General features: G+C 36.6%; 1 protein-coding gene across 2 annotated transcripts; it reads right to left on the reverse strand.

Moving 5' to 3' along the window:
- Window positions 1-2,964: 2,964 nt before the first annotated feature.
- Window positions 2,965-11,270, reverse strand: LOC107086744 (neural cell adhesion molecule 1-like). 2 transcript variants are annotated; one of them, XM_015377879.1, is made up of 17 exons: window positions 11,059-11,270; window positions 10,667-10,744; window positions 10,231-10,428; window positions 9,962-10,099; window positions 9,144-9,287; window positions 8,896-9,013; window positions 7,962-8,116; window positions 7,738-7,871; window positions 7,334-7,466; window positions 7,071-7,238; window positions 6,847-6,966; window positions 6,177-6,179; window positions 5,604-5,731; window positions 5,345-5,513; window positions 5,060-5,249; window positions 4,839-4,967; window positions 2,965-4,278 (listed from the first exon to the last, which is right to left on the reverse strand). In XM_015377879.1, the coding sequence occupies exons 1-17, from the start codon at window positions 11,111-11,113 to the stop codon at window positions 4,251-4,253; spliced, it is 2,088 nt and encodes a 695-aa protein (XP_015233365.1). In that variant the 5' UTR covers window positions 11,114-11,270; the 3' UTR covers window positions 2,965-4,250. The 2 variants fall into 2 exon arrangements, with proteins under 2 accessions (XP_015233365.1, XP_015233366.1); XM_015377880.1 differs by lacking the exon at window positions 6,177-6,179.
- Between the last annotated feature and the right edge of the window lie 682 nt (window positions 11,271-11,952).

Below are 11,952 nucleotides of genomic sequence, written 5' to 3' on the forward strand. Positions count from 1 at the left end.
TATATATATATATATATATATATATATATATATATATATATATATATATATATATATATATATAATACTGGAGGACAGCTTTAAAATCTCCCTTCTGATAATGTGCTGTATGTCGCCCCCTTCTGGATGTTTTGGGGATAAAACGTTTTTGTTTGCAATAGACAAAAAAAATGTTGAATAAAATTAAAGCATACAAGTTTAAAACTATTTCATATATATAAATATATAACCTAACCAAATATATAACCTAACCTCAAATATATATATATTTGAGGTTAGAGTTTTAGGTTTGTAAAAATGTTTAAAAAAAAATAGTTAATCTTTTAATATTGAAAACTGATGTAATAAAAAAAATGTTTTAATTACCTTGCATGTCTGGTCTAAATCAACTGTTACCAATTCACTATGACATTTAATGTTAATGCAATCTTCATAGATATATTGGTGATTATTGAATACTTATTTTAATATCAGTTTATTAAAAGTATCTCTACTTTGAAAATTGTAACACAAATTAAAACTGAATGAGTTTTAAATTCTATTTAAAAAGAAATCAAAGAAACTTCTGCATGAAAAGTGCCAAGTTATAATTGTAAGTCCTAGAAAGACCTCATGTCTGATGCTTTGGTGAAAAGATATTTGAGGTTTCCAAATAATAAAGGGATATTTGCATATCTAAGAAAATATCAGTGACTTATAATTGCATTTTTGTCAATTGTCTGATATACAGGATTTAGCTATCCAAATGCTGGGGTTGGTAATGCCTTAACCTGATACTAAGAATAAACCAAGCATTTTTTCATTCCTATACTGCACATCTGGAACTTGATCTTTACTTTTTTTTTTTTTTTCCTGCTAGATGTTTTCTCATGTTGAAAAGTAGGCCACAAGACTTGTTCTCATCCGCATCCGCTCAGTGTTTGGTAATTATTTATGGAAAAGATTTTATCTGTTTCAAAGATTCCAAACATGAAGAAAAAAACTTAATTCGCTGTTTACTCAAGTTTGTAAACATGGACAAAGTTTAGTTTTAGGACAAAAAAGTTAAGCATCAGTTATTTCCTCAGGAAATTCTGGGGTTTTGCTTCAAAAGACGAACATAAGCTCGGTGTGTTTGAGAGTGTTTTTAATTTATTTAAAAAAGTGACAATTGTAAAACTATTGTTGCTGTTATAATCTAGCCAGGTATGTGTATTCCTTAACACTTTTCACTATATGTTGAATTTCATTTGTTTCATTTGTTTCCAAGCAGCACATTATACCAGGTGCTGAATTGCAGAGATTTCAAAGTTACAACCAGAAACGTTGGTGTCTTAGTTTAAACTAAGCTGTGCTCACTTGTCTGAAAAGAAGGAAAATAAAAATCTTAAAAAAAAAAAATCTCAATAAGAATTACACTTTTTGTTGCAATTATAGCTGCTGCGTTTTTAAAGCTGCTTTACACATTTAGAGATTGATTTATGTCTGGACTTTGACTGGGCCAATCTTTTGCAGCTTTTTAAAGGTTTTCTCCCAAGATTCAATTCAGTGTATAACAAAAACTTTGACAGTCATCTCAAAGAACTTTAAAGAGTAATTTTAATCAAATTATATAGAAACATAAATTAAAAACGAACAATAAAAAATATTAACATGTATATGGTGTATAAAAATAAAAATGCAAAGGCTTTTCTAGAATTATAAGGACACAAAATAGAGCAGTGATACTATTAGTGCTGTAACAAAATAACTCACAATAGGAGAAAAGCTGAGCACACGATTAGTCAATGTGAACTGCTGGACTAGATTTAAATAATCTTTGCAAGAAAAAAAAAAACCTTTTGGAAAATAAAAATAAAACCAAAACAGCACAATTTTGCCAAATGCACCATATAACCAGATGGGACCATCCACCCTGGCTAAGAGGTTGAGCACAAAGGTCACCGACATGCATTTTATTCCTTTTGGTAAGTCGCCTTTTTAAAAACTTGATTTTAATACTGACCAAAAAGAAAATGAAGTTACTTTATATTTGTTTGAGCCTCAATCATACCCAGTAAGAAAGTAGAGATAAAGGGAAAAGGTATTTGCTTTATAAAAGAAATCAGAATTTTTTTCCCCAGCTATTTAACCTTGGGGGTCCTGATGATAAGTAAAACTGTCTGTAGAATAATGTGATATAGATTCTCTAATCTGACTCTACAGGGTCTGTTTGCATTAAAATAAAATGTAGAATCAAATCACAAATTCTGATAAAAACATGTCAACAGTATTAGGACAATAAAAGAAAGTAAGAGAATAAGTTCAATTTAAATGGTGCTTCATTATATGTGACAACGGTTTTCAGATACCAGAGTAGGTGCTGGTCTAAACAGCTTACCTACAGTACAAACCTTTAAAAAACAAACAAAAAACCCCTTGAAAAATCTTGATTTACACCTAGTTTCTGTTAACACTCCTTTTACTGTTTGCTTACATATCAAAAGTTGATCAAAAAAAGGGTTTTCTTCTCATGCCACAGGAAAAGAAGAGGACGAAATTTTGGGTGTCATCTCTTACCGTTATAAATAAGTGAGTTAGCTAGAAAGGGAAATTTGGAAAAGAGTTATCATAAGAATTATTTTCTGGAAATCAACATTTTGCTACTACTGACACATTTTAAGCAGCAATAAACGCACAGACTCGATGCTAGCAAACCCCCCCCCCCCCTCAACACATCCAACCCCATGACAAATTTGCAGACAGTTAAGGAAACACTTAAGATTCCCGTTAATTTAGCTCCGTCTGCCAAGTCTGAGCAGCATTCCAGTCCCAGTTTAAGAAAACTTTCCCCGCAGGATGAAGCTTTCAGCACCATTTTAACAGCAGGAAAACGTGGTTTATTATATTTCTTACTTGTAGAGATAAAAGATTGATTTTTGTCACAAAAAAAGTAGGAGAAAAATTAAATACAATATTGTTCATTTCTGATTTGATTTTATTAAAAATGCAAAAACAAAACATTCATATGGTGAGCCCAAAAGAAATAAGGCAATTTATCAAATACATAAGAGATGTATACACAATGTACAGTGGTAAAAACAATAAAAGACAGGACTTTTTCACACAAAAGACTTTAAAGCAGCAGCGCTCAGCTTTTGACCCAAGTATTAGCTTAACTTGATTTATGTTATAAATGAATTTTATGTCAATATATAGCACTTATTAAAGCTTATTACAGTATGTCCATGCAAGTCATTCTTCCAAAAAAAAGGACCCCAAGCATACGACTTGAGAAATAATTCATATGACCTAAAGTGCAGCTTTACTGCAGTCTCCATTTAAATACTAGCGCTAACTGAACTAAAAGTTGTTAAAAGGCAAAAAAACAGATTGGCAGTCACTATATCAAAATGATATATCACATATTTTTGGTTTTCTGTTGTAGGACAGGGGCAGACTGTTTAATTTTGCGACATTTGAGTACTTCCAGGGGTCTAATGTTCTAAAAGTGGCTAAAAGTTACACCGTATTGCTTTACGTTAGCTTAATTCTATGACCTATTGTTGCTTATAATTGTAGCATTAATCTAAAATATTTTGTAGCTGTGATATTAAATTTATGTAAGTAGCTTTTAATTAAATGTTTCTAATCTGGCCGATGCTGACTTTCCAAAATGTCTTCACAGAAACATGCTTAAAGAAAGAGCAAGCAATAAAGCTAAACATGGTTTTGAATGTATTCAAACCCTCTTAAAACAAATAACTTTTATAAAGGTAACGTTAGAAAATAATAAATATAAACAGGACATATTTTACATTAGTTTTCATTAGTATACACTCAGAAAGAAATCAGATCTATTGTAACGTTTCCTGCTGTTAGCACAATGTTAGCAATAAAGATGTTAGCAACGCAAAAAGATTATTCTGTCTGTGAAACTACGAGAAGCACCAGCTAAACATTCGTTGTGCCACTTCAATTTCAATCTTTTCTTCCACGAAAGCTGTTGTAAAGATTAAAGAAAACAAAACATTTACCCTGTAAAACACAGACATCATTATTTGCCTGTTGGAGAACAAACGCGTATAAATTTAAGCTAGCAGCAAGGCTAACATCTGCTATGCACTAACAGCATAGAGGGCAGGATCAATTAATCTTTATCAGTCCTAATCCATCCATTCTAGAGTGTTTGATTTCTCCCACAGCAGCTGGGATCCACTGTCTTCTTCTCTAGCTTTCTGTGCAACATATTGTCTGTAGTTTTCAATCTTCTTCCTTCACTTTATAAGACCTCAGGGATCAGTTGTGGGATGTAATTTCCTGTAAGGAAAAGAAAAAAACATAGGTTTTTGGAATTAATTAAAAAGACAAATAAAGCTGCTAAACAGTTCACATTTACTCTGGCTACGTTCACACTGCAGCCTGAAGTAACTCAAATCTGATTTTTTTTTACCCATATGCGACCTGGATCTGATCTTTTCATGGCAGTCTGAACAACACAAATCCCATTTTTTTCCCATGCGACCCAGGCCACTTGGCTATGTGGTCCTGAATCCGATACGAATCTGATCTTTTCAAATGCGACCTGTGTCTGAACGGCCAGGTCGCATTCATCCGACCTTAACGCTATTAATACCTGACAAAGTAAATGGCCTGGCAACAGAAAATCGGATTTCACAAAAAAATGGGAATTGAGCATCAAGGCCTGCAGTGTGAACGTAGCCTTTGACTTCTGAACCTGCTGTTCAGTGAAAAAGGTCTAAAACTCTTTTAAATTTTTTCATCTTAACTCAGATTAGAATTAAAACCTGCTACATAGTGTGAATAAATTTGTAAGGTGTTTGAGCAACTTTTGAACGTTTTTGCAAAGATGAACATACTCGTTTTTGGTGAGAGGGGCTTTGTCGCAGGTGACCTCCGTGAGCTTCCCCGCCTCTTTGCTGATTGTCTGAATCACTGCTTGCGTCATACTGCCTCTTTTCATGGACATACCCTTTAGGGTTACGGCTCTGCAGGAAGAACATGCAGACATATGTAACTTAAGATGTTTGACGAAAGAAAATCGCCACAGTATGTAGGTGTTTTCCAAACAACAGCTTACCCATTAGCTATCACATCTCCTTCCTCAACCTTTTTGAGGGCTGGATCTTTCCACGAGGACAGCTTCCCTCCAATGGCCATGAGCAGGCCGCAGCGGTTTTTGTAGCAGCAGGTGGCATCTACAGCCAGGTACACCACCAGGAAGATCAAAATAACAATGCCAACCACTGTGCCTTTGGTCATTTTGCTTACTGCAAGGGAAAAGCAAAACATCATGTATTCCATTGGAGTTACTTCACACCTACAGAAACTGTTTCTTTTATTTGTATTCAGAAATGCAACACACCAGGCTCATCAGCAGTCGTGAAGTTGAACACTGCAGGGATGGAGGAGCCATTAGAATTAACAGCTGAGACTTCCAGGTAATAGTCCGAACCAAAGGCCAGGTCTTTCAGTTGGACAGATTTTGCATCAGAGGGTAGCTGCATTTTTTTCCATGCACTCTCTTCTGTATCCTGGATAAAAAGAGAACAAAAAGCTGATTAATAGCTGTGAAGATTTAAAGTAACAGAGGAACGCCCAGGTGAGCTCACATCAAATCTCACCTGTTTGTATTGGATGTTAAAGTGCAGCAGAGGGGATCCACCATTATCAGTTTGCTCAATAGGCACAGAGAAGGAGTTTCCCTTGACCTCTGCCTGATCAATGGGTAAAGCTGGACTGTCTGGTTCACCTAAAAGGACAGAAATGATTTAAATAACTTTAAATGCATTATATAACAACCAACTCAAATCAGTAGGATTTAGAGGGACTTCTTTTATCTTTTCAGTTTTGTTAAAGAGTTTGAGAACTTTACCTTCTGTAAAGGGATGACAGCAGAAGAGGTGAGGACATGAGTCAGCAGACAGCAAGGGATGATAACAGGAAAATGTTAGAATGATGATTAAATGAAGAGTGAACATGTATAAATAGAGATGGCAGATTAAAATGAATATGAAAGTCTTTAAGGTAGGCAGTTTCTTAATATTTTTCTAAAGGTTTTAACACTTCATAACCAGCTAATGGGCATTGTGTACAAGGCCTTGAATAATTAGTCTCTCTTAAACCTTTCATATTATGTTCTTGGGATTTTAATTGAATTGATCTTTATTGACCCAGGGAGCCCAGGTATTTGCAACCTTCTCAGAGCTCAAGCGTACTGCTCTAAGCACTTAGCTCTCACTTCCCCTATATCAAGCAATTCATATCAGCTTTTGCTCTAGTTTTAGCTGTAAATCTTGTGGATTTTCTCTCTAAATGTTCAGTCTCAATACTTTTCTAGTCTATAACAGGATTTCATCTAGGATTTCCCAATATTATATTTCGCTTCATGAATCCTTCCTTTAACTCAAACCAGCCCCCCTGTCACTATTGAGGACAAAGGGTCCCCACAGCATAATGCCTCCTCTGCCATGTTTAACTGCAGGAATGGTATGTCCAGGAAGAGTTCCTGGAACTTCCCCATAGATGTCAGATATGTGGAGTGTTTTGACGAACATGTCCAACCAACAGATACTTCCACTTTCCCTAATGTGTGCCTTGTTTGCTCGGATTCAGAACAAACAAAAGCATTTCTGCAATTCTCTTTTCCCTTTGAAATAATGGGCCTGAAAAAATCTTCAAGAACTGACATTTGTCTATTCACTCTGATAAGTTGATTTCCAAAGGCAATGGCTTGTATTTAGGATGTAAAGAGTAAAGAGGATATTTATTTTGATTCCCAATCTCAAAAAGTTCTAATAAAACATATTGAAGTTGTTGGCTGTATAGGTTGTATTATAGTTTTCTAGATTTTATGGTAATACTTACGTTTGCCCTGGGTGCGAACCAGGCTTTCCATTGAGAACAGCCCCTGTCCCACTTCATTCACGGCAGCCATACGAACTGTGTACTTGGTGTAAGGCTTTAGGTTGGTGATAGTTAAATTATCTATAAAAACACAATACAAAGACAGGGTCAGCTAGATGACTGGAATGAGATGTCAAAAACCTATATTAGAACCACAAAACCTTAAAAAAAAGCAAATTTTTTACCTGAAGCTGAAACTTTTGTCTCTTCCCACTTTTCCATCTCATTTTTCCTCCACTGCAGAACAAAACTTTTAATTGGTGTTCCTCCATTGATGGGGAAGGTTTTGAGTGTAAATAACACAGAGGTTGGACCTGGGCCGACCGTCAAGTAATGTGGTGGACCGGGTTGGGCTGCGGAACAAGTGGCAGAATAGGAACAATAATGTCAATTAGATAGATTTTGACGATTGAGAAAGAAATTGGCCTCAAAGCAGAAGAGGTCTTACTATGAATTGCAACATCTCTTGATGCATTTCCAAAACTACTGACAGCCATGCAGGAGTACCGTCCCCCATCAGAGGGCACCACTTCCTCAATCTCCAGCGTCCCATCCACCACATGGATACGGCCAGTCGAATCCTGACAGAGAGGAACACACCATTCATAAAAAAGTAAACACAGATTTTAAATGACAGGTAATGAAAAGTCTGAAAAGTGTTAACATCTGGTTAAAGTTTCAGGTGATCAAGCAGCTAAAAAGTAAGGCCATGATGAATTATTTTACAAATTGTTTGCCATTAAATGTGTGGATTATCTTGGTTAATTTACAGAAAGCCAGCATTTTAAAATTATCCTTTACACATTTAAGAGCTGATTTATGTGTAACAAGTAGCAGTTTAAGTAGCATTACCAGTCTTTGTCCATTTTGCTTGTTGATCCAGTGTAGTTCAGGCTGAGGGTGGCCAGTCACATTACAGGACACAGATACACGCTCACCCACATTCACACTGTGTTGATCTTCTGAGATGAACACCTCTGGAGGTTCTAATCAGAAAAAAACGCATCATAATGTCACTATGATAATCTATCCTGATAAAAGACGCAAATCAACAGCATAGAAAAAAATTAACTAACCAAAGACATGCAGGAAAAAGGTAGCACTGCTCTCAGCGATCTTGTTCTTGGCTGTGCAGGCGTACTCCCCATAATCGGCCCTGACCACAGACTGGATGGTGAGCTGGCTCCGATCCGAGTTGAAAATGTGACGGGAAGGATCAAAATCGTTTGGCCTTATGAGTAAAAATAGAACAGTTTAATACCCTGTCCTTTTGTGGAGAAAACTTAATGCTTTCCTACTTTAAATGGCCCTTTTTTTTAATTCCCATTTTGGGAAAAATAGTAATGGACTGCTATGCCCCATGTACAAGGATGTTTTAGATATCTTAGAGAGTTTCAACAGACACTCCCAGCTGGATCCCAGCTGCCGTGGGAGACTTTGAAGAGCTCTTCACTGGAGCAATTTTCTGAATATTATTTTGAATGTACACAAAATTTACATTCTGGAAAATTAAAACATGAAAAAAAAAGACCTTAAAAAATTAAGAAAGGAATTTTCTATAGGGGCAGTATTACTTAAGTGCCTTTTGCTGTAAAAGCCAGATGCAGGCCAAAAAAATGGGAATAAAAGTTGATTATGTAAATAAATAAATTATTACAATCAGTAAATACATGACCAGCTTATTGAATTTGTTCCATTTTTTGTGTTCTCTTTATGAAATAGCTCAACAAACTTAAAACATTCAAGGCGTGTTGTTTGAAGTTTCAAGTTTTTATATACAGTACTAAAATGGTAAAACATTGGATGATTTTTAAGCAAACTTCTACACACCAGGTAATGGTTAATATGCAAATGAAAATCTGTTTCTTAATATGGTTTCATGTTAGTGAGGGAATACAAATAGGTATAGGTATATTTATTAGCAAGATGTGCCTTAAAAAAATCCGTGCAATCAAGAGATGTGACTTTTAAGATGTTGTTTGCATGTTCTTTTTTAAAATAGTGGCTTACATTGTCCAAGTGATGTTGGGTTTTGGCTGACCACCAACCAAACATAACAACGACACATTGGTTTCAGGCCCCGCAATCACTTTTTTCACCTCCTCTCTGATGTGCACAGTGGGAGGAGCTGCAGTATTACACATATGGAAAAAAAACATATGCAGAAATTAGGTAAAAACCAAATATCAATTAATTGCTTTCATGATCTTTCAGGGACCTGGTTACCATAAATGTCTGTAAGTAAATTAGTGACTAACCATTAACAACAACAGAGACAGGAAGCTCTTGGACAATGAGTCTCCCTTTGATCTGGGCCTGACATATGTAAGTCCCAGCATCATCCCTTTTCACTTTCTCAATGTGGAGCGTGTTATCCGACTTCTTGTGGATGCGCCTTCCAGCTAAGGAGAGAGGGACAAAGTAGGTGACTTTTTTGTTTTGATTCTCCATTGAAGTCCTAAGATTTAAAAGGTGCCTTCTGAACTTAGCCGAAAGACAAACTTCAGGCCAGATAACCAGAATATACCATGTTTAGGTTAATATAAGAACTAGATTTCCAAAATTGGAGCTAATCAGGTCCTATTGGTGATATTCAACAATTATGGTACTTATAGTTAGAAACTTATACAGTACCTATGTTCAGTATAAGCTAGTATGTGGTCTAGCTTATATGATGCATATAAGTAATTTAAAACTTTGAGAAAAGATCACCTGCTGGTGCGAGGTAGTATTTTTTAGTTTTTTCCATAAACCTATTCTGTTGCAATGAAAGTCTTTATTTTTATCTGGTTTAGGCTGCAGTCTGAGTTTTATCGCTAAAGAAATTGGCGGAAATATTTTGGCCTCTGAGGGGTTGGGACCCCTAATTAACAAACACATGTCTGATAATCCAGATAGCTTCCCTGAACTGGTTTATTGGCCATGATACAATGATGGAAGCAAACAGTTTTTGATCTAAGAAATACAAGGATTTCTATAGTTTATATATTTTTTTAAGTTGTGCATCAATAAAACAATAAAATCCCTGCTATTTTTGCTGTTAAAACTTCTCTAGGTGATGTTTTTTAGATCTTACATATAGAAGGGATCAGTTCCTTGTCTTTAATCCAGTGAACTTCCACTGCTGGCTGGCCAGTCACCAGACACGGCACCACCCCGTCTGCTCCCTCCAGAAACTCATGGTAGGTGGTGGTTCCATGGAAATATGGACCATCTAACAAGAACAGAGGCAGGGAAATATTGTGAGTCTGAAATAACTAAAAGAGAAGAAAATGTCCCCAAACGTGTTTTTACAGAAGGCTCATTGATTTTGTTCATTTTGAGCATGTATGTGTAGCCACGTACCGTAAACATACAGAACTGTTTCTTCATTGCGATGGTCTCCTTCATCAGACTCATATTTACAGGTATAGGTTCCTGCATCTGATAGGCTGGCTTTCTTAATGATCAGTTTGGAGGTAGAGTAGTCTACTTTTGAGATAATTTCATCATCGTCGATTTCTTCTCCATCTTTATACCATGTCATGTCTCCGTCTTTGGTGGCTGAAGGAGACAAATGACAATGTTAGGATGGATGGATGGATGGATGGATGGATGGATGGATGGATGGATGGATGGATGGATGGATGGATGGATGGATGGATGGATGGATGGANGGATGGATGGATGGATGGATGGATGGATGGATGGATGGATGGATGGATGGATGGATGGATGGATGGATGGATGGATGGATGGATGGGCGGGCGGACGGACGGACATCAACTAAAATGTTGCTTACCTTTACACACCAACAGGATTTGCTCCCCAACCTTGAAGTCTTGCTTACTGGAAATGATTTCCACAGTTATGCTTTTACCTGAACAAGAGAAGAGTTTTGTTTTTGTCTTTTCTTTCAGAATAACTCAACACAGCTGAGATCCTCATTAACCGACTGTCAGACAAGCTTAATCAATTACACTACTCTGTTAATCCACAAATCATCTGACTGCTTTATATTTTGCCATTGTTCAATAATGACAAATTGTCTGTTTCCTGAATTATTAACTGCTTACATGTACGAACCATCACTCACATAATTGGTCTTTTAAATGTCTCTTATGCCGTAAAACTCAGTAACACAACAGATCAAGTTGGACTAACTTCACAGTCAGTGATGCTGACAGTTCTTACCTGCACTGAATACCAGCGGCAGGAGCAGTAAGATGATGGCTGATTGCTTCAGCATCTTCTACTGGTGGCAGATTATCACTCCAGAAAGGCTTCGGGTCCGAAAACGTCTGTCAGATGCAACACTAACTGCTGAAATCTTTCTAAGCAGGTGTTTGCTCAATTATTGGTAACTTACTCTAACAAATGGTAGGATACCTTCAGCTTTCTGTCCTGCTGACACAGCTTTGACTGAGACAGGGTCTGTGTCAGAGGTTATATAGGGGCACTGGGTCAGATGAAAAGGGAGGAAATGAGAGTGGGAGGGGGGAAACAAAGAGCACGCTTGTCGCTCATCCCATCTTACAACCCAACAGGCTTCCCGATGCTCATTCATGGAACAGGATGTTCATCTTTTACTCATTTTATTCCTTAATCTTTTTTTATTTTGTTTTGTTTTTGCATTTACAACATATCTCCACATGTTTCCTCTACTTTCACCTATTTCAGCATTGTCTTTTTCCCTTCCTTTCTCACATTTCATCCTGCCCTGAATTTCTTTGCCCAAGCTACCGGATGACAGCAGGGGCAGACAGCCCTCAAGGGAAAGAAGAGATGACGAAAGACGTTCTTTATCTTTTCCTGTTTCGTTTAAAAGGTAGAAGTTCTCTCAAAGACATGCGGCAGAGGATAAAGGGAGTATGCTAAAACTGCCACGTTGCTTCTGTTCCCTTATGGTGACAATATACCTGCTGGGAAACTACGGTACCTGTTTCTACACATTAGAGGAAACAAATTGTTTACCTTTCCAATCAGGTCTAACTTTGACAGGCAAATCAAAATAGATTTTAAAGCTACAGTGTGTAATTTTCAGCCACATCTAACGTCCAGACTGCAGACCGCAGCAACATGAACATC

This window comes from Cyprinodon variegatus, unplaced genomic scaffold, assembly GCF_000732505.1.
Source record: "Cyprinodon variegatus isolate N-32 unplaced genomic scaffold, C_variegatus-1.0 Scaffold161, whole genome shotgun sequence".
In the NCBI taxonomy this organism is placed as follows: Eukaryota; Metazoa; Chordata; class Actinopteri; order Cyprinodontiformes; family Cyprinodontidae; genus Cyprinodon; species Cyprinodon variegatus.

Excerpts from the sequence above, each read along its gene's own strand:
- LOC107086744 (XM_015377879.1), bottom strand. The coding sequence starts at position 11,113 with ATGCTGAAGCAATCAGCCATCATCTTACTGCTCCTGCCGCTGGTATTC. Across the intron at positions 10,429-10,666 it reads AATCCTGTTGGTGTGTAAAG|CCACCAAAGACGGAGACATG; the intron begins GTAAGCAACATT and ends TGTCTCCTTCAG. Across the intron at positions 10,100-10,230 it reads AACAGTTCTGTATGTTTACG|ATGGTCCATATTTCCATGGA; the intron begins GTACGTGGCTAC and ends TGTTCTTGTTAG.